Source organism: Panthera tigris, chromosome C1 (assembly GCF_018350195.1).
Source record: "Panthera tigris isolate Pti1 chromosome C1, P.tigris_Pti1_mat1.1, whole genome shotgun sequence".
NCBI classification, from domain to species: domain Eukaryota; kingdom Metazoa; phylum Chordata; class Mammalia; order Carnivora; family Felidae; genus Panthera; species Panthera tigris.
In genome coordinates this window covers 133,307,742-133,324,171 of record NC_056667.1, presented here as the reverse complement: position 1 = coordinate 133,324,171, position 16,430 = coordinate 133,307,742, and the positions used below count along the sequence as shown (strand labels likewise).

At 35.2% G+C, this 16,430-nt stretch overlaps 1 protein-coding gene across 2 annotated transcripts in view; it reads right to left on the bottom strand.

Annotated features, from left to right (window-relative positions):
• The window catches only part of ARHGAP15 (Rho GTPase activating protein 15), a 611,397-nt gene that overhangs the window by 247,147 nt on the left and 347,820 nt on the right, over positions 1 to 16,430 (bottom strand). For both annotated transcript variants that reach the window (XM_042994393.1, XM_007086400.3), the window contains one exon: positions 12,155 to 12,277. In XM_042994393.1, the coding sequence (XP_042850327.1) occupies positions 12,155 to 12,277 (123 nt within the window). The remainder of the gene's footprint in view (positions 1 to 12,154; positions 12,278 to 16,430) is intronic.

Below are 16,430 nucleotides of genomic sequence, written 5' to 3'. Positions count from 1 at the left end.
GTGTCTCCCTCTCTCTCTGCCCCTCCCCTGTTCATGCTTTGTTGCTCTCTGCCTCAAAAATAAATAAATGTTAAAAAATAAATAAATAAATAAATATGTGAAATAGGTACATAATATGTGGTTTTATGTATCTTCAACAAGCCCCAACTTAATCTTATTATTATAGATTGATGTTTTCTATCAGTTAGCTATATGAAATGGCTCTAACATTTTTAATGGGATATCAAAGGTAAAATGCTCAAAACAATTGAAAATGAAATGGAGTTAGGTCCTAGTGTTAAATAGTAAGGACACTGAACTCTTGGAAAAATATGAGTTGAAGAAGGCATGTATAAACAGATATTTCTTTCTTACAAACTTCTTAAAGTTTCTCTGAATTCTTTTCTTTACTGGGCTTTTCCCCTAAGCTACTATTAAATCGTGAAAGTGCATTTTCATAAAACCTTTTTATATAAGTGTTGCTGATTGGAGGAGGGGAGAAAAGTTTCCTCATTTCTCTTTTGTGTTCTTTTTCTTTTTTTTTTTTTTCTCCTGTGTGAGAAGAAAGTGTTCAGATCATCTTTTTGAATAATGAAAACAATAATAACTGCTCCCAGGAGAATAAGAAAGCAAAGAAGAGGCTTTGTTTGACTTATCTGTGATAAGGCACTTTGGAGCTTCGGTTTGTGTGAGTTGAAGAATGAGATGTACACAACACTCCAACCCTTCTATTATGACAGTTTATGCTTCCTCTACAGCTTATTTAACTCAGATGCCTGGGAAATAGACACAATTACCACCTTATGGAATGCTACTTAACTTTAAATGTTCCCTCCAGAATAGAAACCCACGTCATCAAAATTTATCTGTTTCTCAGGAATTATTTCTTCGGAAGGCTTCTGCATATGCCTGTGCAATTTTAAAATTTAACCCAAGGTTGCTCAGAAATAACTGTGATATAAAAAGAAAGAAAAAATTCCCACACTAAGGGAGTGTGTTCACAAGAGCTCCTATGAAAGAGCTGTGTCCTATGCCCATGTACACTATAATCATTCACTCTTTCAGCTGTTATCAATTTAAAACCAATGAAACTCCCACACTGAGTCCATTTGAGCAGTCAATTTTCATATCTCGAGGCATCTGTAGTTATTCTGAATTGGCTGCAAAAGCAGAACTAACAAGTTAAGCTCTAACCATAAGTCGACATCAGGCTGGTAAACCATACATCAAACACAGACAGTTAGTCAATACTCCAGTATGAAAAACCAACCAGCATTTTAAAGAAAAGCAACATATTCATAATATGTTTGGCAGTCTGGTTTGCATTGCTTCCTTGATGGCTGTGCATTTAACTTTCCAGTCAACAGGGAGTTCCTCATACTGGCAAAGCAACATGTTTGAAGGAAAACGGGTCGGTCTTCTGATTTGTGGGTAATATTTCTAAATGAGAATAAAGAGGGCTGAAGAATGTGGCTTTTGTGAATAAGAATCTAGAGAGTGTCTTAATAGTTGCTTTTTATAAGAAAACCCTTTCAACCATATGTTCTGGATCTTTGCACACAGTCCCTACTTCAAATATTATGTCATTGTCAGGCCATGTGTCTCAATTTTGTGTTTGGAAAATATGGTTGCTTGAAATACCTCTTTCTCTCCCATGAGTGACTCCATGACAGGATTGTTGCCTCCCATAGAGAGAAGAAGACAATGAAGAAGGAGTATTCAAACAAGATCAAGGCAGTCATCACTTCGATCAAATCATTTCCAAATTTCTGGGGCTGGGGGCCTTGGGCGAGGGGGAGTGGAGGGTGTTTATGACATATAGCTGCCTATTCCCAGAACTCTTTTATGTACTTTTATTTTATCTTCAAAAAGAAAGGACATATTAAAGGGAAATATCTAAGGAGGAACAATGCTACATAAAATTTATGTTTTCAGATCTGTTGCCCCAGAAAATGCTTTGATAAAACACACTTACAGCAATACAGTCAATTTCAAAGAAAAGTTGGGAGACATACCTCTCCATATTGCAATTTGACTAACACTGACAGACCACCAATTACAATTATCCAAATTCTGATATGGTCTCTTGTCTCCTTCCCATAACGAAAAATAGAAAATGCTGGAATAGCACTTTTGCAACACTGGGTTATTTTTCTGATGACTGAATTTTATAGAGGATGGTTACATTTTAATGTTGCTAATCAGGTAGGGTAACAAGTCAAGAGTGAAAGTTCTATATTGAACAAAATTTACCATCCCCCAATAACATGATACATTTTTTTCTTTCTCTTGGGAATTTGTAGAATATTGTTGATTTATAATAGACACGAATTTGAGAGGAAAGATTTGCAGGCCCAACTGTCAGTGATACTAAAGGAAATAAAAGGGCACTATCTTAATCTTAGGATATGTCAAAGTGAGTTGTTGATATGAATATTTCCTGTGCTTGTAACAGTCCACACATCTGCCGAATGTGGACCCCGATAAGGAGATACTGGTTGTGAGAGCTCTGATAGATTCTATCCTTAGAGACACATTCAATGCACACATAATGTGGACTCAAATCCCCATTGTACCATGAGTGAAGAGTGGGACCTCCTTTCTCAAGCACCATGGAAAATTCAATTCATCTCCCTGCCTGGGAAGCATTTATTCACACGTTTGTTCAAATTATCAATCTTTAGGTCAGAAAGAAATTCTGTTTTCTTCTCCCTCAATTATCAACCTCACCACAAAATGAAATCACCAGCTAGTACTTTGTGTGAGCAGGAGAATTATAAAAACTACAAAGGGGAAAGTGACTAGCCAGCATTGGCTTTGGATACAGTTTGTAGGGTCTATGGAGGCCCTGTAAAGCTAACAAGAACTAAGCTGAAGAATCTTCCCCTGCCTGGGAAGCTGGGTTTAGGAGTCATGAGGGAACTTTGTGGTATGAGAACACCTGCTGGAGAACAGCAGGGTATCAATAATAAATGCTAACCTTTAAGAAAGGGGAATTCTTATGAACACAGATGCCCTGCATCTTTTTCTTCTCTTTAGGTGGTTTCATGGAGGGAAGATTTAGGATGTGATCAGAGGACGGAATGGTCATGCACCACCTCTCCAGAGGGCAGCAGCCTCCTGGCACAAGAAGGAAATATCACATCAGATTGACTTTGGCCGTGTGCAACTAGTTGAGGCTATGCTTCCAAGAGCATAGAAATTTTGGCTGGTGCAATGTCAGGGGCGGAAGGGGAGATTTTGTATCTTTTTTTACAATCTACACACACATACACACACACACACACACACACACACACACGAGTTAGAGCACAGAGTATGTGTAAAGCATGGTATAGATCCACCTCATGAAAGAAAACCTGTGTGTATTTGTTACTGTACCATTATTGGTGCTCATGCTCTATTTCTTCTTATTTTATGGAAACTTGTCAGTCTTCAAAATGGAAGGCTTAAAGACAATATTTCATCCTGGCCCCAGGATTAGACTGAACCCACAGGGTATGCCAAAACTCTGGGCCATCTTTTAAGGATCGATAGTCGCTAGAATAAATAAAACCAGCATCTACTGCCATGGCAAGAATTAATATGGGTTTAGAGACCATTGGCTAAAAACAAATTGCTGGTTTTGAATCAAATGGGTCAAATTCATCTTATATTCCCAGCACTTAGCATGGCTATTATTAGACATCCAGTCCGTTTTAGGGCTGAAGCCTGATACTATCTGGCATTTTCTTTTACTTAAAAAATGGGAAAGATTTTGAAGGCTTGACTCAAAGGGAAAGAAATGTAATTTAAAGAAAGGGAAAAAGAGAATTACTATAATTATTATTATATACAAATACATAAAATATAGTAGGTTATACCAGGACATTTTTGGTAAAACCATTTTGTGGATATTAAAAATCAGGTATATATAAGTCATCATCTCAAATATTATACTCTATTGCCTGTGTAAAAGGTCTCTCTCCATGAGAAAGGAAGTTCTTGAACCACAGACTAACCAACTTATTATTCTGGCTCATTCTTCTTCCCCTTACCTAATTCACTCCCATTTCTGGACCTCATTTTTCTCTTGTTGCTCCCAAGTTATTCTGCTTTTAATATCTCCTAAGACTGGGATCATTTCCTCTCTGAATAACAGGCTTTTAAAAGACATGGGCTTAACCTGTTACCCAGGTGCACTTTTTTCTCAACATTTGCCATCTCTCATGGTGACCTGCATTTTATTATTGAACAAAAGCTAGCTATGTGCTACTCTATTACCAACACATTTGCTCCCAAGAGCCTTTAAATAACAGAAACTGCCTGGGAACTATAAATGCAAAGCAACCAGGAAGCTTGTAGGCCAAGATAAAGAAGCTTAAGGTTGGCTATTAATTTTGGTTAATATTAAATCATGACATAGCTCACACGTAAGGATCATAGTTCAATTATGAACCATAAAGAAGTTTAAAGAAAAGAAGATTTACAAGATATTTTTAAGCACATTAGTGCATATTGTGGAAGTTGTGAGAGTATTTCAGGCCCAAAATGATAGACCTGTGCCCTGGTATATAAATTCAAATACAATTATTCTCAGACTAACACTGATAAAGTGGCAGAATTGGAGCATGTCTCTACCCAAAGGTATATTGTGGTGTTGCTCATAAATGTTTTGCTTAAATTAACAATGTGACAGGTAGGTTACTCTGTCATACATCAGTTCTAACAAATTACTTTTAAAATAGTTTCCTTTTAACTCAATGATTTTGCTATTCATAAAGATTACTGTTGAAATTTTAGCGCTTATAGCTTGAATCTGAAATGTGAATGGCAAATCTTTCTTTACTTCTCAATATAATTGACATATTTTATTAAAGTACTATAATTTCAAAGACATTATTTTCTCATGTGACAGAAACCTTAAACAATTAGTTGTGCCTGTGTGGGTAATTACTTAAATGTTCCAGCAATTAGATGACACTGTATAAGTTGGTGTAGCTAGAAAAGAAAATGAGCTCATGGCCATTTATGTATAAAGAGTATCATGATGAAAATTACAAAAAAGATAAATATGAGCCAACCATAAATTATCTACACTCTTCCCTTGAAGTAAGCAAGCTACTACTGCCTTTCCTTGTCAATTGCCAGGATTGATTTCCCAAATTTTAAAGGAATACCTGAGAAAATGGTTTCCCAAGGCCATCTTGACCATAATTTGCTCCATCAACCTAAGTAATAAAGAAAAAGAAGAGGGCCAAAAGGGAAGAAAAGAAAGATGAAAAGAAGGACAGAAAGATGGAAGGAAGAAAGTTGCTAAGTAATTAAGATAAGCTGGGTATGGTATGAAGTTCTTCCATATTTCATTTAAATTTTATGATGTAAATTTCATAGGTGAAAGAGTCAGTAACCAAATATTAAGTTATCTAGCTGGCAAAAAGCAGAATCCAGCTACAAACCTAAAGCTGCTGTGCTTTCGAATAAACTCAATTTTCTGAGTTGTAAAATGGAGTGGAAATTTTTCTATCATAATAAAAAATCTTGATTGATTAAGTTTATCAAGAGTATATAAGGCATTCTGGAACTTTTGGAAATATTTCATGTTTGACACAAATGTGACAGTCCCTACACATTACCCTATAGCAAAACTATATCATTAACAAGCTCTAACCATGTACATAGAATTTTAGCTAGTCTATGGAGCCTCATTTAGTAATAAGAATGAACATCCTTTGCCCACCAGACATTTGAGCTAAGTCACTAATGTGATAGAAGTAGAATGAGTGAAATATATCCATGTAAAACTGATAATTTAAAGAACATGAGACAACATTTTAAAATAAAAAAAAATTTAAAAAGTCCAAATGACAACAACACATTTTAATTTATATCCTTGGATAAGTTAGAAAAGTATCCTCTATTTTCTATTTTCTCACTTATTCAATTAATTAATATTTATTGAGTGCTAACTGCCACAGGCCATCCTCATTATTAGGTATGAGAGTAAAGGTGGGATATTCAAAAAAAGAAAAGAAAAGAAAAGAAAAGAAAAAGAATGGAGAATAAGAAAGACTCTAACAAATTGAAAATATAATTGCTAAAGTTAAATCAATAAAGACAAAGGGATAAAATTGAGAATTCTTTCAGAATATGGGAAAAATAAATCCTGGTGATCTAAATGCTCACATCATAAGGATCCTAGAAGAAGAACCAGAGAAAACTGATGGGAGGGACTGACTTATCAACATAGTAATAGAGAGAAAAAAATTCAGAGCTGAAGAGAATCTTAATTCTTTGAGTGCTAAGCAGAGTAAATGTTTTTAAATTCTGCCAACCATATACATTATCTTGATTACAGAATCTCAAAATAAAGACAAAAAACCAATGATTCTGAAAGAAAAAAATATTCAAAGTAACAGGAGTAAGAATGGAAACTACAACTCTGTATTCTAGAAGCAATGGAATTTTATGCCCAACTACACTATTGATCAAGTGTGGGTATACTGAAGATATTTTTAGACAATCAAGGTCTCATGTTTTCTAAATGAGTTACTGGAGGCTGTTACATAGTAATAGAAGGAATTAAAGCAAGAAAGAGAAGGTATGGATTCAGAAGGCAGTGAATACAATTCAGAAGTTCAGCAAAAGAGAATCACGGGCTGATTCCAGGTAAAGCCTGGAAAACAATCAATCCAAGTGTGGTGAGGTGATAGAAGGAGTTGAGAACATATTCTGGGAAAAACAAAAACAAAAACAAAAACAAAAACAAAAACAAAAACAAAAACAGGGAGTTACATTCTAGGGACTCTAGGGAGTCTAGGGAGTTGAACACCGACTGTTTAACTGAGAAGATTAAAGTCCTTGATGATATAAAGGCCCAGAGGCAAGAAAAAAGCTCTGTGGTGGAGGAGGGGGGTGGGGAATCTGCACAAGAAATGCACAATCGGAAAGGTATCAAACTAAGGGGGCCTGGGTGGCTCAGTCTGTTAAGGATCCAACTCTTGATTTCGGCTCAGGTCATGATCTCACTGTTGGTGAGATGGAGCTATGCATGGAGCTCTGCGATGACAGTGTGAAGTCTGCTTGAGATTCTTTCTCTCTCCACCTCCACCAGTTATGCTCTCTTTCTCTATCCCAAAATAAATAAACATTTTTTTAATGTATCAAACTAGGGGTGCCTGGGTGGTTCAGTCGATTTAGCATCCGACTTCAGCTCAGGTCCTGATCATCTTGTGGTTCATGAGTGTGAGCCCCACATCCGGCTCTGTGCTGACAGCTCAGAGTCTGGAGCCTGCTTTGGATTCTGTGTCTCCCTTTCTCTCTCTCTCTCTGCTTCTTTCTCCACTTGCTGACTCTCTCTCAATCTCTCTCTCTCTCAAAAATAAATAAACATTTAAAAAATGTATCAGACTAAAATATAGCATGATTGTAAGCAAATGATGAAGCATGAACTTAAAAAATAAGAACATTATAAAAAACAGAGAAAGAGAGACAAACCAAGAGATAGACTCTTAACCATAGAGGACAGACTAGTAGTTACCAGAGGAGAGGTGGATGGGGGAATGGGTTAAATGGGTGATGGGGATTAAGGAGTGCACTTATGATGAGGATAGGGTGATGTACGGAAGGGCTGAATTACCATATTGTACACCTGAAACTAATATAACACTGTATGTTGACTGAAATAAAAATAAAAACTTAAAAAAATAAGCACATTATAATTTGTGTGGTCCATTAAGTGATCACATTGAACTCAAGGACATGTTAATCCTATCTGGCACATGACTTGGTCAGCAATTCCATAATATTTACATGATCAATATAAAGTAAATGCAGGTACCTGATTTTCTTCACATTTAGATCAAAATATGAGGAAAAACATGGAGGACTTGGTTGTGATTGTGAAACAGTGTAAATGTACTAATGCAACCTCCAAATGTAAAAGAAAAGGTAATCTTTTTCACTATGATCAAGGAGGATTATTTGAGAATCACAGAGGTCATGATATTGTAAGAACAGAGAATGAAGTCTAGTCCTTGGAGTTACAGGAAACAACCTTACATAATCGTAATAGTATGAATGATGTTTTTGGTTCTTAACTTTCAGAATCAATCTACAAATGAGTCATAATTATAGAAAGCAGTGCAATAATGAGTTTTTATGATATAGAAGTAAGAATCACAGTAGCAAAGACAGAGGAGATGAGAGTGGGGAAAAGGCACTAAACTTCTTGTCTTGTCAACAGTAGCACTAAGTCTCAGCTTTCTGTGGTTACTGGAACACTAAGTAGAGATTTAAGTATATTGGATGTTATAGAGAAAGCTACTGGAGAGACACAGACCTGTTGTATTTGACCATGAGTATTTGGGGGGGGGGGGGAAAGGGCCAGGTGGATGAGGTCTGGTTTAATTGAGTTGAATTCATGTCTATTTGTAAAAGAAACCTGAGATGACATCTAAGCTTGATAAATCAAGACATTATGTCATGAAAGATAAGGAAGATATTGACAAAATCTAACTAACCTGTATTCCAGATAGCAATAACATAAGCTATGGAGTCAACCACCAAGAAAACAACGGATAGAAACAGTGCCAAGTAGTGCCTCGTAAGGAGCAAAACCGAGATGAGGCAGGGGAGCACTGCTTTTCATCATAAATCCTGGAGGCATACTATTTCATCTTTAAACAGGTTGTTTCCTTTATAATGTAGTGATTACAAAATAAGGTAGTACAACATTACTTTCAGTTTCTCCTAATACCATCCATTATGGTTTTATCCACATGAAGATGAAAGAAACTACTTTCTAAACATACAATCCTCTCTAATTCTATCATTTTGATATAAGGAAATACTAGTTGCTTCCCCCAAAACAAACAATTGTTATCCTTTCTAGATATTGCACTGGCAAGTGTTTTCTGTTCTTGGATGTCAGTGTTGTTATTTGAAAGATTATATAAGGTAGTTTGGCTGACACTGAAGAGCTCTTACTTCAGTTTCAAAACCAAGTAGAAAATATGTTACAAACATACATGCCACCCTAAAATGTACCCTCTTGCCTATAATTTACATATTAAACTTATTTGAGTTTTATTTCTGATAAGACATTCAATGCAATAAACTCACACATTTAAAAGGTACTTGCCATTTTCTTGGCAAATGTGAAAGCACTTGGAGAAATTGAAGGCTTTTCAGAAGCTGCCACAGCAGTGGTATAGTGACTGCTATACGCATCTGAGCTATTAAGATTTCTTTCCATTGAGTCATCATCCATAATTATCTGCCAGCTCTTTTTGACATTCTAATGTACCCTTCTCATTAGTGATACTAAAGAAATTAGAAAATGCTGCCCCATCAAGGGACTGTTTCCAGATCTAGCTTCTAGCCAACGAAAGCACATTTTGGCCAGGTCTCCATGAGTCCCAAAAAATAGATATTGAAGGAAGAGTTTGTGACTGAGTTCAGACTGTGTGATATTGAGACAATTCTCTTTTCACAGAAAGTGCTTTGGGGATGTTGATCTGCTAGGCGTTAGACAGTTAAGAAGGCATAGCCTTTCCTGCTCCACCCTGGGTGCTCAATAAAGGCTGGCTGCATTCAAAGCTCAGGCCTTTCAGCCTGTTGGAAACATTACATAAAGGAGTAAAAACACTTTGAAAAGTGGCTGTGGCCCTGCAAAGTCCCTCCTAAGTGTCAGGAAGCTCACTTTTAAGATCCAAACTATCATCACAGTTTTCCTGAACCTTGTTGTGAAGGACTTTATTCCAGACCTAAAAGATTAGACTGTTGAAAGAATTTGATGCATATTCTTGTGGGCAGATACACAGAGAACAATTTTAAAGGCCATAATCTCTCTTTCTGAATACTACTTCTCTTTGAAAGAGTTACGTGGAGTCATTTAACCATTAATCATTCATTTATTTTATGTAATTTTTCATAACTGATCAAAAACACTGATTTCATTGCTTTCTCTAAGTCTTTGTCTTAAATATGCTAAGAAAATAGACTTAAAGTACTAAATTTGACTGGGCCCGTATTTTTAAAAATTGGTTTAATGCTTTTCACTTAGTGAAAAGAAAAAAAAAATCTCAGTAAGCGCTTTAAAAAATTCACAGTTAAAACTGAAACAAGCCCAAGAAGTGATTATATTTGCATAACTTGATCTGTATTTGGAAGAAAATTCCACTGAAGACAACAATGGAAGCTTATCAAATCAGAATTTCACATAGATTTTCCATAGCCCTACTAATGAATACTGACTCATTGGTCAGCTATGGTGGAAATTTAATGGAGCTCTAGGATAGGAAATGTACCCATCGGAGTGTGTTCAGTGGTTCCATTACATCAGTATGAAAACCGCATTAGGCATCCAGTTCTGCCGCTTTCTGAGACCAATGCTAGAGCACGGTAGTTGTTAATTCTTTAGCATTTTGATTGAGGCCAGACCGTGCCCCTGAGTTAAAACCCTTTTTGTTTTGCCACAGTCAGGAAAATTTGCACTTTATGTCCAAATTGGGATTGTTTGGTCTACTGATTTGGTTTTCTATTTTCTTCAAAGTGGTAGGCAATCTCCAACTGAATCCTCTCAAAGAAAATTATAATCTGTGGGGTGCATTCTAAGATACAAGTGAAGGTACTGATATATTATTATATAAAGTTGAATCTGTAGAGGACCCAATACTGTAAGTGGCCCTGAAAAGGATATCTTCAGAGTATAAGTCTGAGGTAAGCCTGGTTTAGAGTAGGTGCTAGTTCAACCCCCAAATGGGTACATTCAAAGAATTTTCCACTCTTGCTTCATAAAATTTTAACGTCTACAATTGGTTCAAAATGCCATATGCGTCTTGTGATAAGTTCCCCTGTTTAAAAATGGACTGAAATTGATAGGACAGTTATTACAACCCATTTCAGTAATTCTCATGTTAACTATTGCTGAAAATATTGAGATCTGTTTTGCCCTGTTCTTAAGAAATGATTGTGTAATTAAATCACCTTTTGGCTCCCATGAAGATCCATCTTTTAATTTTGTTCTCAGAGTTTATTTTAGTTCATTTTCAAATTTCTCCTTACAGTCAATTTTTAAAATCTATCCATCCATCAGCTAGGAAATTGGAAAAGCAGGGAAAATAATGGCCTTAATGCATATGTTGTCTCGCTAGGAAAATAATACATTTTACTGTGTAATTTGTAAGTGATATCCAGTTATAGGACTATAGGTGTGCACCTGGACCGTCCAAGCACATGGTGACATGGGTTTATTCTGATGGGCCGCTAGGATACCCTATCTATTACATCACTGGTTCTATGTATCCACCCATCCTTTTTCATCTCTCTTCGCACTGTGACAATAATAACAACAGTAGTGAATAATAATGGCATTAATAACAGGAACATTTATGAACACTTAATTCCAGAAACTCTATTAAATGCTTTACATGGATTATCTCATTTATTTCTCCATGCCTGCTCAGTGATGGGTACAAGTATCCCCATTTAACAGATGAGGTATCTGATGATCAGAGAGGTCATGACTTGTTCAATGTCAATATCAGTGAGTGGTAGAACCCAGGTTTGAATTCTAATTAGTCAAATGCCAGACTCTACATTTTTCTATTGTGGTGGCTAGGATGGTCTAGAATATTTTGTTCTTTACTTTAGATATATTTGCAAAAGTACCTACTTATCTCAGTTTAGACTGAGCTTTTAGTTCTCCAGCCTCCAAATCCATAGATTTTCATGACATCGGTTTGTCTTGGACTTTTCTTCCTAGCGCTCACTTCAGACTATAATTAGGGTGATCAGATAACTTATTATCCAAATCAGGACACATCTAAGGGTGAAAAGAGCTGCTGGTATTAAGCATGCTGGGACTGTAGGTGTGCACCTGGATTGTCCAGGCCCATGATGACATGGGTTCATTCTGATGAGCTGCTAGGATTTTCTTCTGTCCCCTGGCGCAGAGCCCAGCTCTGCTGAGGGCAAAACTAAGTATTGTTTTCAATGGTTCTGTGCTGCAACCTTTATTTTCTCAGGACTAGTTTTGTGGGCAACTGTTTTTTTCCCTCTGTTAGAGCAGAGCATTCAATAAACAACCTAAAAAGAATAAAATATCCTAATATTTCTTTAGAGCTGAATAGCTATGGACACAGAGGCATATTCATTTATCACTGTTACAGTAAAAGCATAAAAAGGCCTATACCTTTAATAAGTCCCTTTTCTTGCAGAGTTTTCAGAGAAGGTCTTCGGGTGATAAACTTCTTTAATCTGCTTTTAACTCGGTTTTTGTCGCTTGTATCGGAAGCACTATGATGCAGTCTGAACACTAGAAATAAAAAAAAAAAAAAGCTTGCAGTAAATTTCTCCTTTATGATTATTACTTTATTCAAATATGAATAGAAAGCAGTAGTTACGGAACTACTGGAATTAATAGCTCAAGCCCTTCTGTTTAGACACTGCATACAAGTAAAAATTTGGCTGTATGAAAATATTAGCTGTGTTGCCACCTGAATGTGCAATGAGAATGTGGTTAGTTCTATACATTCACAATTTATTTTCACTTTCATTTCCTTATATTTAATATGATGACCTTTATCTGCATAGTTCCACCTGTTTGTATCTATACACAGAATTATAGTCAAAGAAAAATTCATCTACATTAAAGGGAAAACTCTTCGAATTGTTCATTTCAATCGATTATGATTATATACTGCTTGTAGGTAATTCAGGTGTTTTAAATGGTCCTGCCTGCCCAAATAATTTTGTCAATCTTCTTTTTTATGTTGACTCAAAGTGATTTCTTTTTCTGAAGTAAATATTTCTTATTTTTGTTATTAATGTGAAATTACCACCAGTTCTAGGTAAAATTCTGAAACAAATTTGTCTCAGCCTTCTTCATTGTCTTCATTGATCCCCTATCCTCAGCTTCCTATTCTAAGCTCTATCTTCAAAGTTAGGTGTGCATCAAATTCATTCCTAGACAAATATTAGCTGAATGTTTACTGATCATCAGGCTCTGTGCTAAAAGGCTGTGAACTTCATGATGAACATAACACTTAAGTTCTGGACCTTCATTAAGCATAGAGTCTAAGTACATTCAAGGTATCTTATTATTAATGACTGATTCATTTTCTCTTTAAGATAATAGAACTTAACTGGGCCCTTCATTGTCTTAACCCAATTGTTGACGTAATGGGAGGACTTGGGATACTTTATTAGGTACATAGAGGCTCTTGTCCTTTCAAATCATATTTTAGAATAAATCAATCATTCAATTGGGTTAATAATAATATATCTAAAATGTATTGAGACCTTACTACATGCTTGATACTTTGCTAAGCATATAACATGATTTAACTTAATGTTACTGCAATGTAAGGTCCACGTGGGCAGAGATTTTCATCTACTTTTGTAAATGTTCACTAATGGGTCTCCAATACCTCAAACATTGTTCAGCATGTAAATGTAAATGTTCACTGAATATTTGTTGACTCAACTCTCACAATGAACTTTTGAAGTATGTAAAATAATTCTACCCATTTAGAGACAAGGAAGCTAAGGCAAAAAGGTTAAGTAACTTGTCCAAGGTCAAGTTTGGATATGGGACAAGTCTCATAAGATTTTTATGTGGTATTCTGCTAGGTGATGAAAAAATAAACAAATACAAACTGACCACCTAGTACATACATGGCAGGGCTGGAATTAACTGCTGTGAATGAAAATGCATATGGCCTATATAATTCTCATATGGCATGGTGTGAAGTACAAGAGACTAAGGGATCTTAGAGGTGGAATTGACCTCAGATGATTTTGGAAAAACAGCAATTGCCATTAGAACCCACATAAGCAATAATTGTTTTCATAGGGCCATAAGTATCAGGCATTAGCCAACTCAAAATTGCATGATTGGAAGTCATTCTGGGCATCTTAATATACTATCTTTACATGATATCTTCTCAGTTTTTACCTGGGTCAAGTCACTGCAGTGACCACCAGTCAGACATGCTGCTTCAACTGACAACTGTCTCAAAACCCCATGGTCTGGGTTCTAGTATCAGAGGCTGAAGAAACACTTAACGTCCTTCAGAAAAAAATCTTTCTCAAGGTAGTTTTGGTCTCAAGTCTGCCTTTGAAGTAATGGGGCATAATCAATCCAAATTTTCACAGGTTATCAAAGGTAATATTTTCTATTTCTAGTCTCTCCTCAAAATCTTGTCACCTTCCATGACAGAATGCCAAGAAATACAGAATCAAAGGAGGCATTTTTATCTGCCTTTTTAGAACTAGTTAAAATGATGTGATTAGAAAGTATATAGAGTATAAATGCAAGATTATGAAAATGTTTATATAGTGAGTTATATCTTTCAGAATCCCTTAGGTACTCTGGTGATACTATTCTTAATTTTACATATATAATATGTTTATGTTATATGTAGTTTTAAATATACAAAGTATAAAAATATTTAAAATATAATATATATTATATAAAAACATAAAATGTATTTATATATTTTATATTTTGTATGTTTTATATATTTATATATGATATATATAAATATATATTAAACAGATATATATGAATAAATGCATATTCTACTATATAGAAACATTTAATGCAAACATTTAAATAATTATGTGAATATATATTTATATATTTAATATATTTACATTCATAATATTAGATATAAAATATATATTAAATGTCTATTAAATATATGCAAAATATTTCACATATAAACTGTAAAACATGTATATTGTTTTCTTTTTTTGTTTTGTTTTGTTTTGTTTTTAATACCACCATCTGGCTCTACATGTGAAAAGCCATGTACATCTGGCTCATACATGTGTATGTAAGGTATATTGTTTTTTCAAAGAACATGAAATAATATTTTTAAATGCTTTATCTTGTTTCCTTCTCACAAACACTGAGAAAGTAGCAGTCTTGGGTGTGATCACACTGGTTTTAACACAGCCAAACTCTCCAAAGTTGCCTCTAATGACTTTCCTAGAGACAGACTACAGCGTCCACTTCCATTTCCTGATGCCATAAATAATCATCCTCAGATGACAAGTCAAATTACAAGGCCTTTGCTATCATTCATTCCACTCATTTTGTTCTAGGAAGAGTAATGCAGAAGTTAAAGTCAATAGATGACTATAATATACAGCATACTTTTTATTAAGCAAATAACTTGAAAGCGCTATAAATACGAACTAAAAATGTAAAAAGCACATGGTTATAAAGCCAAGTCCATCATGGGGTCCCTGTAAACAGCAGTAAAAGTCTTTGAATATTGTGGTTTACAAATCTGATTTCAACAGCCAAACTTATAAAACAGTTTACGCTTTTCTGTTGTCAAGGGAGAAAAACTTGCCAAATTGTTCATTTTAAGTAAATACAACATCACCAATTAAGGAAGGCAAAATTTAAACACATGCCTATGATAATCAGGACATAGTTTGCTTCTGATTTCACTACTGATTTTAACAGAACAGTGTTCCTTCCATTTTCCCACAGCACCCAAGTGACCCCACACATACTTTTAGAAACTTGTAATCACACAGTGCAAATAAAAGGACACTTTACTGGAAAATACACAGTGTGGTACAATAATCCATCATTTATGAAAAATAGAATTCAGCCTTTTCTTTTTCCTCAGAGATTCAACTACTTTTTGAGGGTGAACTTTACTGCAATTTAAAGATTTATGTTAAGCCAATGAGCATTTTTTTTCCATTCCCATTTAAACTTTTTATTCAAAAATGAAAAGAGACTAAAGAGATATGAGTTTAAATTCTAAAGCATTTAATCTCATTTACAGAGGAATTGCTCTTAATTCTACATATTTTCATCTCCACAAAAAGTTAACCTGAATGGGATTCGCTTTCCAGGTATTTTAGAATTTACTTTTATTTCCTTTATACGTTCCTCTTTTCTCCGTTGATGGGTGATCTTTTCTTTCAAGCCCAAAAGGAATATTTTTGAAAGCCTAAGAATTTTCAATAACAATATACAATTTAAGTCTCAACACGCAGGCCAAAGGCATTAGCTTTGAGCACCACTCTTAACCCACTGAGAGATTTAATTGCTGTTAAAGCTGCTCACACCAAAGAATAGTTAGAATCGAGGGATTTTATTATTATTATTATTATTATTATTATTTATTTGAGTGCAGTTGACACACAATCTTACATTACGTTAAGGTGTACAACATAGTGATTCAACTTCTGTATATGTATGTGACGCTCCCCCCAAGGACTGAAGGCTTTTTAAGTTTTATACCCAACATAGCATTAATGGTGTTAAAACCACCCTAGAGATGAAAAAGCTGATTGTAATGGGTGCCCTTTGTATATTTATTTTTTCAACAATGGGAGGAGGAATCAACCCGGTTTGGATGATGAACATTCACTACCATTCTATTAAGGGATAAGAACCACAAAAGAAAACCCTCAAATTTTTCCGGAATCCAGTGTTT